This window comes from Lynx canadensis, chromosome A2 (genome assembly GCF_007474595.2).
Source record: "Lynx canadensis isolate LIC74 chromosome A2, mLynCan4.pri.v2, whole genome shotgun sequence".
Taxonomy (NCBI): domain Eukaryota; kingdom Metazoa; phylum Chordata; class Mammalia; order Carnivora; family Felidae; genus Lynx; species Lynx canadensis.
In genome coordinates this window covers 46,500,543-46,513,123 of record NC_044304.2, presented here as the reverse complement: position 1 = coordinate 46,513,123, position 12,581 = coordinate 46,500,543, and the positions used below count along the sequence as shown (strand labels likewise).

Sequence of the window (12,581 nt, the reverse complement as noted above, 5' to 3'; positions counted from 1 at the left end):
GACCAAGCATGCAGAGGGCCGTACATTTCTGTACTGACACCGGGTCAGGCCCTGAAAAATAAATTTGGAGAAAAGTTCCTTGAGATTCCCGCTCTCTGAGCTCGATTTCCTGTTAGTTCTAATACCAAATTGAATAGACAACATGTTGCATGGAACGAGTGCCAGAATTCACACGGATGCATGCACATATGTGCAGAAGTGTCCTGGACATTAGTTTCTCTTCTATGTGAATTCTTAGAACCCAGTTGTTCCAGCAAGCCCTTGACTTCCTGTGAGCTGTGAATGATGTTCCCCAACCACAAGGGGGCATCCCAGGAGTCTGTGGCATGCGTGACCCTGGGGGCTGACATTAATCCCATCAAGGCAGGGGGGTGTTGTTGGTCTATGAGAGTTGGAATGGGGTCTCTGCGAAGTTATTCTGTCCTACTCACGAGGGACACCTGGAGCTCCCCCCAAGCCTGTTACATAAGTTGTTATGTAAACTCGGGGAGGACATCCATCTCAGGCTGAGAACTCACTCCTGACCTCAGAGATCAAAGAGCTGGGCTCACTGTTAACTTTATTTCAAGGAATACATGAAGGGACTTTAGCCTGGCCCCCAGCGCACACAGGTCACCAGGCGAGAGAAAAGTTTTAGTGCCCTCATTTAGTTCTGTCGGTTACAGTTTATTTGTGTGGGAAGAAGTCCAAATAGAGTTCTCTCCTCAGCCCGTCTCATGGTCTCTGAGAGCTGCCTGTCTCACAGGTTGTAGCGCTAACCCCTGCCCTGGAAGTCACGGCCCATCGTGAATATCACCCTGCAAAAATAAGCAAGATTGGTTTTTCCTATATGTATTTAAAAAAAAAAAAAAAAGCCCTCAGAACATCAGCTCCCAACAAACATTCTTCTGTTGCCCAAACTATTGGCAGCCAGAAGAGATGGGGATTCTCTAGCTCTGGACACAGACAAGGTACAGAGAGCAGTAGTGAAGAACGAAGGAGGGGGAAGGAGCTACAAGTCACGGAGGGCACTGGGCACTGGGCTAAGGGCCTGATGCGAACTGTCTCATCTTCAACAGCCCTCAGGCCTGCATGACATCATCATCTTCCTTTAAGGGATGAGGAAACTATGGTGCAGAGCAGTCAGGAGCCTGCCCAAGGTGAGCCACCAGAAAGGGAAAGCCAGGCCCCCAGATTGCTCGCTGCACCATCTTGCAGGAGGGACAACAGGCAAGGGTGGCTGCCGCTGGCAGCTATGCAGCAGGGAGAGGGCAGATGCCACTTATTCAAAGTAGTACTTCACTTTTCCAGCCGAGTCGTAGACCTGAATCCAATGTTGTCTTTATACTTGTGATCTGTGGCATCTTTAAGAAAGCTCAAGGAAGCAGGTTCCTTTTCTGTCACAGATGCTGTTCTGACTCTCTGCATGGAGTCATGGCTGGGAGACCAGCCATCCAACTCACCAGTTCTTTTGGCCTCATGTTGTAAAGTATCCGCTCTGCATTCTCGCTGTCGTGCCTGCTCTCCATGATGGCCAGCAGCAACTTGGAAGCATTGTTCTAATTGGACAAAGAAAGGGAGGAGGAAATGGAGAGGAGCAGCATGGGGGTTCTGGCCTGAATGTGTGTGCCCCATCGGTGCAAGCCCTGCATCCTGGCTAAACGGACGTTTTATCCCATGGAAGACCTGTGGGTCTAGGACAGCAAAAACCACCTGTATGCAACAGAAAACGTGCTACTACAGACCCCAAAACCATGTCCGTGGACCCTGATTTGGGTCAAAGAGGAACATAGTTGTTTGGGCATACTTTCTCCCTAATGCTACCTTATAGAAGTCTTGGTGGAAATTGGAAATTGTTTTAAATGTTCATTTATTTTTGATAGCGGTGTGTGAGAGAGAGAGAGAGAGAGAGAGAGAGAGAGCGCGCGCGCGCACGCGCGCGCCAATGGGGGGAGGGGCAGAGAGAGGGGAGGGGAAAGAGGAATAGAAGCGGGCTCTATGCTGACAGCAGTAAGTCTGATGTGGGGCTCAAACTCATGACTCAAGCCGAAGTCAGATGCTCAACTGACTGAGCCACCCGGGTGCCCCAAAATTGGAAATTTAAGGGTCTTGTGGGTGTGTGTTGGCACTCTCATGGTGATTGTGGTTGGAAAGAATCTGCTATATAGACCCACGATGCCTTCAGGGCAGGTGTGGTTATAAACCTTGTTATTCAGCCTCGCAGGGCAGAGGAGGCAGGCAATTAAGGTAATTCCTCCCTTTTTAAAAATAATGCTATCAGCTCTCATAACCCCCAATATTATAACTGGAGCATAGCCGACAGCAATTAACAAAAGTGACCCAAAGGAACCGAATATATGCCAAATCCTAATTTCCCATTAGATCAGAGTTTTCACGTGCCCACATCCTGCACTTCTTGGCTTGACCTCATTTTAGGGACTGAGCCTAGGATAACCTGCATGGTTCTTTGTGTACAGGATTGTAAAGTTCTTGGTATGCTGTGTTAAGAGAGGGCAGTATTTTTTTCCTCCCCAAGTACAGGTCACAGCAATTCAATCAGGATGCTGTGCTACCAACTGATGGCTTTTCAGAGCACACACATTTCTATCATAATCCACAGATTACGAGATTAGTTGGAAAAGTCACTGAAACGCTGATCAGTAGCATATGAAATTCTGGTCATTTCAGGCTCTCATTATATACATTCTGATAAATGGGAGCCCGGCACATGAGCTTGAATAATGTTCAAGTCAATTCTACAACACAATTTGTCAAAGGAAGTAAAAATAGCTCACATACAAAAAATCCATTTAAATCATACACCCAAATCAATGATCCGTTTGGACTCTCAGCTCTAAACAATGAAGGAAAAATAAAAATAACTGTGCAATTCCTGTGGACTTCTGTGTTAACATCTTCCCTAATGACCTCTCTTTCCTATGACACTGTTTATGCAATCAATACAGATCAGCTTTAGAGCTAAACCCTGCAGTTCTAGGCTCTTCTGTGGTGATGACAAAAAGTTCCCTGTTGCATATGGGCGTAAGATAGAGGACGGATCTCAACATGACCCAACATGGGAACAGTTAAAAAGGAAACGTGCTCAGTGAGGCCAACACATTTTGAAATACACTTTAGACACCAAGACAGGTTGCAAGTTTAATCTTTGGACTCTTAAAGAATCTTTGGAAGCTCTGGGTACAAATGAGGGTTTTATTTTGTTTTTTGAGGAGTATGCTTAAGAAAGCAACATCAGAAGTAGTATCCTGTCTTTATTTTTTTAATTAAAAAATCTTTAATGTTTTATTTTTGAGAGACAGAGAGAGACAGAGCATGAGTGGGGAAAGGAAAATGAGAGACAGAGGGAGACACAAAATCTGAAGTAGGCTCCAGGCTCTGGGCTGTTAGCACAGAGCCTGACGCAGGGCTCGAATCCACGAGCCGCGAGATCATGGCCTGAGCCAAAGTCAGACACTTAACCAACTAAGCCATGCAGGCGCCCCAGGAGTATCCTGTCTTAAGACTCTTATTTGGAGGGCCAGACTGAAGTTCTGCATTTCAGTCAGAACTTACAACATGGACCATTCGTTTATCTAAGAGAACTGTATTTAGTTTCATAACACTGACCATATCACGTGCTGAGGCAAAACACAAAGTAACTATTTTCACATGCTCCTGTCTTTTGCTTTCAATTCCTACTTGCCTTCAGTTCCAATACAAGGTCCATCCTCTTCTTTCCCAAAGGATTGATGTCATTAAGGATCAGGGCTGTGATGATGTCAATGCCATTGGATTCATGGGTGGCTATGCAGTTCTGAGAAAACACGCACACACACAAACACACACATACACAGATCTTTACACAAATGCTGGTCATAAATCAGATGTCAAAAGCCAACAGGCTCAACTGCTATTTCAACACAATGCGTGCCACTCCTAGTAATGTCTCTAGGGGAGAGCTGCAAATTTTCCGTGAGAAAGTGGTAAAAATAAAAGACAGATGAAAATCGCTAGTTTCAGAATTAACAGTAAACAGCAGGAAAGTCCCCATGCACTGTAACTGATAAATTAGTCGTGTCTAATCCAAATAGTGCAATACAGTTGGCTTTTGTTCTTAAGGGAAAATACAGTGTGTGACTGATTCTGAGTCCTGAGCCCTGTTTTCCCCTTTAAAGGTGTGTTCCATTCTCTCTACTTCACTCGGCTTTCGTATTGCATACTTTTGCTTAAGACTTAAGCCTGGAAAGCAAGTTTCCTGTTTAATTCACACAATACCAAGATTAATCATCTTCCTCCAGGTAAGGTCCCCATTTGCAACAGAATCCACTCTAGTATGTTCCTTTTGACAGACCCATGTTTGGCAGAAAAGCAAACTTGAGGTTATAAGGAAATTCACTTAGATGTTAGATAAAGCCTTTTCCTCCAAGCCTGCTGTAATTTTTTTTTGTTCCTTTTCATTTTAACTTTGACTATACCATCTGTCTCACCAGTGAACCAGGCGAGGAAAGTGGATCCAACAACAAGTGAGCCTGGTACTTATAGCCAACTATGACCAGGTGTGTTTGAAAAACAAAAGGTTGTCCCTTTTGTAAAGCATTTTTCTCCCCTGAGTGAAGGTCCTGGCCTTGTTCCCCATGTAACATAGCGTATCACACCTTCCCGGTCTACTGGATTTAGGACTGGCAATTTCCGGGTCCATCTATCCCCCAGGACAGAGCTCGGTTGAGTTAAAAATCATAATCATCCTAGTATCAATGCAAAAACTCACGAAGTTTGCAATATGTCATGGATAAAAGCAACAATTTTACTCTAGGAACCATTGGGTTCCCCTCCAAAAATCTACTTCTTGAGAGGCCAAAATCAAGACTAATGGGTCATTCATTCTTTTCTCTGAATGTGGTGTTTAAATTTCAACCAAACATTTTCTCATACTGTTTTCAAGCTGTCTTGTGTGTAGCAAGGTTTCTCTCTCTAGGTAGGTTTCAATCTTTTTCCATTAAGTAGCTTTCCTAGTGTTCAAAATAGAGCCCAGTTCTTGTGTGTCTTAATTTAACACCAACTTTATTATTTTTTTTTTTAATTTTTTTTTTTCAACGTTTATTTATTTTTGGGACAGAGAGAGACAGAGCATGAACGGGGGAGGGGCAGAGAGAGAGGGAGACACAGAATCGGAAACAGGCTCCAGGCTCTGAGCTATCAGCCCAGAGCCCGACGCGGGGCTCGAACTCACGGACCGCGAGATCGTGACCTGGCTGAAGTCGGACGCTTAACCGACTGCGCCACCCAGGCGCCCCCCAACTTTATTATTTATCTCTAGTCAAGTTAGTTAAGTTTGGACATTCAAGCCAAGCCAAGCCAAGCATGGAGACCAAGGATAAGTCCTCCAATGCCTGTGGTTAGGTCAATCTTGAAGCATAATAAAGCACCAAAGCTCCTTCTTGACTGCTGGAAAAAAGATCTCTAGTTGTTGCGACCTCCTAGTCCAATAGGCAAATGCTGTGTGACTTCTGAACTAGTTCCTGTCAATAACATTTCCAAAATGATGAACTTTGTTTTTTCCCCACCCCCAAATAAAAATGGAGGTACCTGGTTCTCATGGCACGGTCCTTGACAGTATTCAGTCAGACTTTCCAGGGTTTGGTTGATAAGGGCTACGTTCTTTTCGTTTATATAGAGCCCGAGAAGACCAAGACCTCCAGTAGTGCTTCCGCAAATACAGTCCAGGAACTGTAGTGTCTCACACACCAAATTGTAATTGGTCTTGTTATTTTGACAACGAAGGAAGTTCTACAATTGGGCAGTCCCCAGCATCGGGGCAGCAAAATAGGAGAGAAGAGGGAAAAGGTCATACATAGTGACATTTTGCTAGTATCTAATTCGTTGATGTCCAGAATTGATCAGCAGTTATGAAGAGAGATGCAGCACCGGAGAAAAGAGCCCCCAAGATGGTCAACTGTGGACTTGATCTATGGCAATGGCCACCAAACACAGGAGCTTGTCCTCCAAGGTACTTTTCTATGTGATGCTGGGGGAGGAAGGGTCCTCTTCGACAGCCCACTTCAGATGCCTAAAGCCTTTCAGAGTTCTCCTTTCTCTCTTTCCCACTCCAGCCCATGCTCCTCCCAGCAAGTATCAGGTTCAGAGGCATTTGACATTTCAAGAGGCAATGGTTATGTTTAAAAGATGATGGTGTAGTCTGGATGCTGAATGCCTACAGCCTAGTACTGGGGATGGCTCATCACAAAATAAGGTGTCATAAGCTGACCTGAGCCCACTGCCATGGCAGGAAGCTAGGTTGTCTTTTTTTGGCTATTTCCATTAATTCTTAAAGGAAGGGGCAGGAATGAGTAAATGTTTGTGCGCTTGTGCCCAAATATATGTTCTCCAGCTAAACAGATCATGTTAACAAGAGATGTAAGAGCAGGTACTTCCTCCATAAAATCAAGTAAACCACATTCAACCACCTCACAAAGCAGAGTCTATTTTGATGAAGAGGAGATTTTTGTCAGTGACTCTTCTTAAAAAGAAGCAAAAATTAACTGCAAATATTCTTTTAAGCAAAATTATAAAAGTTACGTTTACCATAGATGACTGGTACTATATAAAAAGATACAAACAAAAGATAAAATAAATGTCAAAGATACCTTTGATGTGGTAATTCCACTTCTATAAAATAATGACTTCTATTCACAAAGTATGTATTGGAAGTTCACTATAGCACTGTTTACAATAGTCAAGAACTGAAAACAACCTAAACGCCCATCAAATGGGGAGTAGTTAAATAAATTATAGCATATCAACATCATTTACTATTACAATTTTAGAAACACCAAGCGAGGTCAATATCTGCCAAAATGGAAAGATCTCTAGGACATACTGTTAAAATTTAAAAAAAAACTAGAAGGTAAATAGCAAATTAATATGTATACACTGCTCCCATTCAAAAATATAGAAGAATGACTGGAAAGATACAACCAACCAGTTGGTTTGTTGTCCAAACCAACAATAGTTCTGAGTAGAGAGGTAGGGATGGGGAGAGGGACAATTCTTTTTAACTAAATACTTACTTATATCTAAACTTTTATAGAAAGACCCTATTCAAGTATTCCTTGTAAAATTAAAATATAAATATACAGATTAAAAGCTGGTAACAAAGTTTAATGCTTGACCCATCAAACTAACCATTTCCCCCTAGCCCCCACATAACTTTAGTCCTTTATGCTCGTCTGTCTAATTAGTCTAAAAATTGAACAATCTTCCAGGTCTGGAAGGGCGGTGGAGCAAAGGACAGATGATTTGGAACCATGTGGGCTTTCATAAGGGGATTGTTTTTCTAAGGGCCATGGAAAGCCACAGTAGGGTCCCACAGCCATTCCTCGATCCAGCTGCCCAGGGAAGGTGCTACCTGTTGGAGGGCCTAGCTGAGCCCCTTATCATGCAGAGAGGAATAGAGATGTATTCAGGAAGAGAACAGGAAACAGCCTGGCTGTCCAAGGCTGAAATTCATAGCATGGCTCTCCAGGCCATCTGCCTCTTAAACTCGTGTTTAAGAGTATTCCTCATTCTCTTTCCTCTGGGGCTTTAGCCACGCTATTCTCTCTGCCTGCCACCCTGATGACTCCTCTTCCTTCAGGATGGGGTCTCAAGTCACTTGTTTGAGGCAGCCCGTCTGAGTCTCCATCCTGACTCCAACAAGATCAGAAATGGCACACACCTCTCTTGGCCCTCCTTACACTTTGTGATGTGCTTATAGAGATGTCTGTCAGCTCTGCCCAGGACCATGCTGACAGCACGGGGTGCCTGGCAGCAGGCACAGGGACCAGAACATGCCAGGTGCTTCATCAACACTGGCTAAAATAATCTGAATTAAATTGAAGGGATGGAGGAAAGGAGACCTAGGAAGTCTTCAAGGCTGTTATGTTTCAACTCCCCATGAAGACAGCTGGCTGCCCTTTCTTGAAAGCCTCTCCCATAGCTCATGGTTTTTGCAGGGTGTTGAGCCACAATGTCTCCTTCCCTAGTTCAGATCCATTTCCTTTTGTCCTCTACAAAAATAGATGGGTGTCACTCACTAGGAGGCTCACAGGGACTGTTTCCATGTTCAGGGAATAGATCTCACCCTTAGTGCACAGTACCCTGCCTTGTTTAGGCTGGAGAAGACCTGTTCTTTCTGTGGTCTTCCTTGGAGGGCAAGGGGCCAAGTCGATATGTGTGAATTAAGAAATGAAAGACTTCAAGTCTGTTCTCACACAGCTGTCAGTGGCCAGAGACCTGCATTCCGTAACCCAGGTGAAAAGCAAAGCCAACCTTTCAGGGGAAGGTTCAAAAGCACAGGCAAAATGGCTCAAGAATAGTCCTTCCCACCAAGTTTCTTACTAATGTGAATGAAGCTTGCTTAAGGCAGCCACTGCCTGTTTGGCAAAGCCAAACGCAGTGGCCTTATCTCTACTGAGCATTTACCAACAGGAAAGTTAAGGTTATAAATATGACAAGCAATGCTGGGCAAATTCAAAAGGCTGGATTCCTTCTCCTCAGGGTTTATCTCCACTTGTTTATACCAGGGAGGCAATCATTCTGTCCTCATGAGAATGTCTTCTCCTCCCTTTGGTACACAAGAAAACCGTGACCCAGAGATCCACCATCTGGTCTGGAACACAGCCAACAGGGTGGTGTTCAGAGTAGCTGAATCCCGCTCAAAACCGTAATTTTGAGAACAAGATTTCTACAAATGTAATTTTATCAACATCTCTAGATGATTCTAACCTTCATCCTTGTGAACCACTGGTTTAAGATCATTGGTTTTCCAACTGGGCCCTATAGGACTCTGGGGGAAACCCAGAATGCCCTGCCTCTCAGGGCTCTGGTAGGTAAGGGAGAAAAGGAAAGTTCTTGTCATCTGTAGTTTCTACTCTGAACAGAGAAGTCTGGCTTTCATCTGCTTTACTTACTACATTTCTGCATAAGATCTTAAACAGAGGATTCTGTGGCCAAAACCAAAAAGTGTAACACCACTGACTTGGATAATCTTTATGATACTTTCAAAGATTAAGCTGCTAAGACTTTTTTTTTAAGTTGCTAAGACTAAAAAAAAGAAAAAAAAATACACACACACACACACACACACACACACACACACACTAAAATATACTATATACTCCCCTTTCACTCAATACTACTGAATATACTATACACTCCCCTTTCACTCAATACTACTGTTTTCCATAGAGCAATGTGTTGGAGAATCAAGTGTATGAACGGACTCATTAACAGGTCCTTCTGCCCATGGGGTTCTTAGGGCCTTAGGTCAAAGCAGAGTTTCGTGACGAGCTAAGGTGAAAAATAGAAACTGTGATGACTTCCAGATGAGAAAAGGTGAACTCCAGCAATGAAAGCCTTACTCTGCTTCCACAGCGGGATGTGCATGTGCTGGTGAAGACGTGAAATCAAGAGGTGGGCAGGGGGCTGTGAGAACAGGTGTGCGAAACCAGAACCATCAGGACGGCCTCTCCAACATCTGTGGAGGGATTTTACTCAAGGTAGTCTTGTGTTAGTTCAGGACTCAGCAGATATGAGCTCCTCTGAGAAGCCTTCCTAGACCCAGCAAAGGGGGCTGGTTTGCCTGCTCTGAACCCACAAAACCCCTAAGATGACACCACGACAGCACTCAGCATGCTGCACAGCAATCTTGGGTTTCCCCGGGTGGCTCCTGCCCTAGACTCTCAGGTCTGTGAGGGAAAGGGTGAGGTCTCTATTGCCACCAATGCCAGGCACAGAGCAGGTATTCACCGAGATGATGAAATAAACATACATGCACAGGCACAGTCTCAACCCACTTCCCTCCAGAGCCCGAGGTTGGTGGAGACCAGTGACAGCAGTACAGGGGAACAGTACAGGGCTCTGACCACTCAGCTCAGCCTAGAAATAGCCCCAGCAGCAGGGAGGTCCCCCCATCCACAAAGATACCACAAATGACTTTGCTTTCCTGCTGGTAGGACAGCCTGGCTTTCCCTGGTGTCATTCACACTCCCATGGCCAGTCTCCCTTGTGACTAATGGTGTACGTATGGAAGGTGGAAAGGACAGAGCTGGCCTGCAGACACAAGAACACCAGCCAATGAGACAATAACCAATCCCTGCATCTTTGAGTCATGAGTACTTTGTTCAACCCGACTGAGCTACACAGTTCCCAGGCCAGTGGATCTAGGGCCAACACGGTCCAAGTCCAAAGTAGGAATATTTGAGCAACAGGCAAGGAAAAAAAAAAGAGCCAGGATCCCACACTCAGACACAGAGAGGGATCAAGCGGGGAAGGTCAATGGAGGAAGTGAATGAACAGCAAAATGGAAGACAATGGGGGTTAGGGAAAACTCTTTCAGTTTTAAATATGGGCCAAATCTGGCCAATTGATGATGACCTTGGATACACCTCCCTTTTCAAAGCTCAGGCTCTTCAGACCAATGTGATTAAAAATAAAAAGCAGTGTAGAAGTAATTAATTAATACTGCAGACTTCACCCAGTTACATTTCATTATTCTGTCTTACCATGTAACAATGTAATTTCTTACTCAACTTCTCCAGGCAGAGACTCTGTGGCAAGTTTTAAGTATGAGGGATTTATGGCCCTGACCCTGAATGGTCTGGCTACAGGTGACATATGAAAGGCCATCAAATCATCTGATAAAGTCAGCAATACAAATATTTTAAGACAGCACCTTTAACTTGCCACGTGTGGACTAGAATTTTCTTTTCATACCATCATTATTCAAAGAACTAAAGTATCACTGCCAACTTGTTTATTTTAGGAGAAAATATTCTATCTTAGCAGAGTTGTTCAGACACACTTTTCTTGTTAATCCTCAATCCCTTTTAGGCACAGAAGGGTGTTTTTCCCAAAAGCCAACAGCAAAACCAGGCAATGGCCAAGGACCTGGTACTCTAGCATGCTTCTCCTAAGCAGTGAGGGGCTACACAGATCTATTCCCATTCAGTAAAAAGAAACTTATCTCTGGAATCCACCCTTAGCCGTTCCATATAGGCTTCGCTGGTGGGCAAACTTTGCAAAGGAGAAAATATGCTATCTTAACGTAGTTCTTTAACACATGAGCATTACCATCTCCCAGATGGTCTGGGTTCAAGTCCCAGCTCTGCACTCCCTAACTATGTCCCCTGAACCTCAGTTCCCTCATCTGTAAAACAAGTACAAGGGGATCAGCAACACTTAGTATCCAACATACCCTAAGTGCCTGATAAACATTGGCCATTGTTTTCTTTCCAACAATAATAAAAAAGTGAACAGAAGATTTCTGGAATAATCAGTTCAACACATATATTTGAGCACCGATTTGTGTAAACCCTGGTAGGCCACTTCATTCAACCAACCATTGCTTAAATGAATTGAAACTTTCTATGTGTCAGATTTTCTAAGTCTCGTATATTTAATCATCCATCCATCCATCCATCCAAGTTTTACCTGTGCCAAACAGGGGCATGCTACCACATGCACGCACACAGAGGTACACACCCACGTTTAAATATGTACGAAGTAGGCACCTGTACTGGTGAACAAGAGATTTGGTTCCTGTCCCTGAGGAGATGGTGTGGAAGACAGAGAGACAAACACCTCAGTTGCCCATATGTCAGAACCATTCTGGGCCCTCAACTCAAGGATGCTGGTGGCGGGGAGAGGAGCTGAGACGTCTGAGGCTGCCGGCAGCTCTGAGGAGCTGCAACTCCCAGGGCCCAGCCTCACCTGCAGGTCTCGGTTGTGGTTTTCACACAGGAGCTGCAGGAACCGGAGAATGGGCTGCATGATGGTGATGACCGCACTCATCTCCAGGTCATCCTTGGTCTTGTCCGCCGTAGCCTGGGCACCTTCCCCAGACGGGTAGTGATCGTCGGGGTCAGCCTCCCTCCTGAAGGTGGTGAAGGCTTTCCTCGTGGCAGCAGAGGCCTCCAGGAGCTGATCTCGGACCTCTTCTGTTATTTGTGTTGAGGGCTCTTTGGCTGGAATGCAAACGTGAGATGATCAATGCTGCTCACGCCTCAGGAGTACTATTCACTGCATGAAAGAAGAGGTTCAAATATCTAAGTTCAGGTATTCATATAAATCTTCAAGGCTGGCAAAATACTCCATGAAGTCACTTCTCTTAGTCCTTAGGATTAAAACTGAGTCAAGCCATGCCAACTTGCTCATGGCTCTGACATTTCATCTATGCTTGCTCTGTGTTTTAGAGGAAAAGCCTTAGCATCAGCTTTGTCAACCTCACAAACCTGGGCCTCAGTGTCCTCATCCGTAAAACAGGGAGAACATCAGTAAATTCTACCCGGAGAAGCTTCTGAGAGAGTCAACACTATCAATGGTTCCAACTGTAATTACTGCTATTGTAATGACAACTGACTGAGCCCTTTATTAAGTGTGGAGACACTGTGGTTAAGCACCTGATGTATATTATCTCATCTAATCCTCAGAGTAACCCTGTGAGGTAAATAGGCATTAGCTTTAAGAAGGTGACACTCTGCACCCAGACTGCCTGGGTTTGAACGCTGGCTCTGCTGCCTACTTGCTACATAGCCTTAACAAGGACAAGTTAATCTCTGTGCCTC

The 12,581-nt window shown here is 44.5% G+C and overlaps 1 protein-coding gene across 6 annotated transcripts in view; it reads right to left on the bottom strand.

Annotated features, from left to right (window-relative positions):
- ITPR1 (inositol 1,4,5-trisphosphate receptor type 1) overlaps positions 1-12,581 on the bottom strand; it is a 329,086-nt gene that overhangs the window by 60,381 nt on the left and 256,124 nt on the right. For all 6 annotated transcript variants that reach the window (XM_030307281.1, XM_030307282.1, XM_030307284.1 and 3 more), the window contains 4 exons: positions 11,728-11,981; positions 5,566-5,766; positions 3,683-3,793; positions 1,443-1,538 (listed from right to left, as the gene is read on the bottom strand). In XM_030307281.1, coding sequence (XP_030163141.1) covers positions 1,443-1,538; positions 3,683-3,793; positions 5,566-5,766; positions 11,728-11,981 — 662 coding nt within the window. The remainder of the gene's footprint in view (positions 1-1,442; positions 1,539-3,682; positions 3,794-5,565; positions 5,767-11,727; positions 11,982-12,581) is intronic.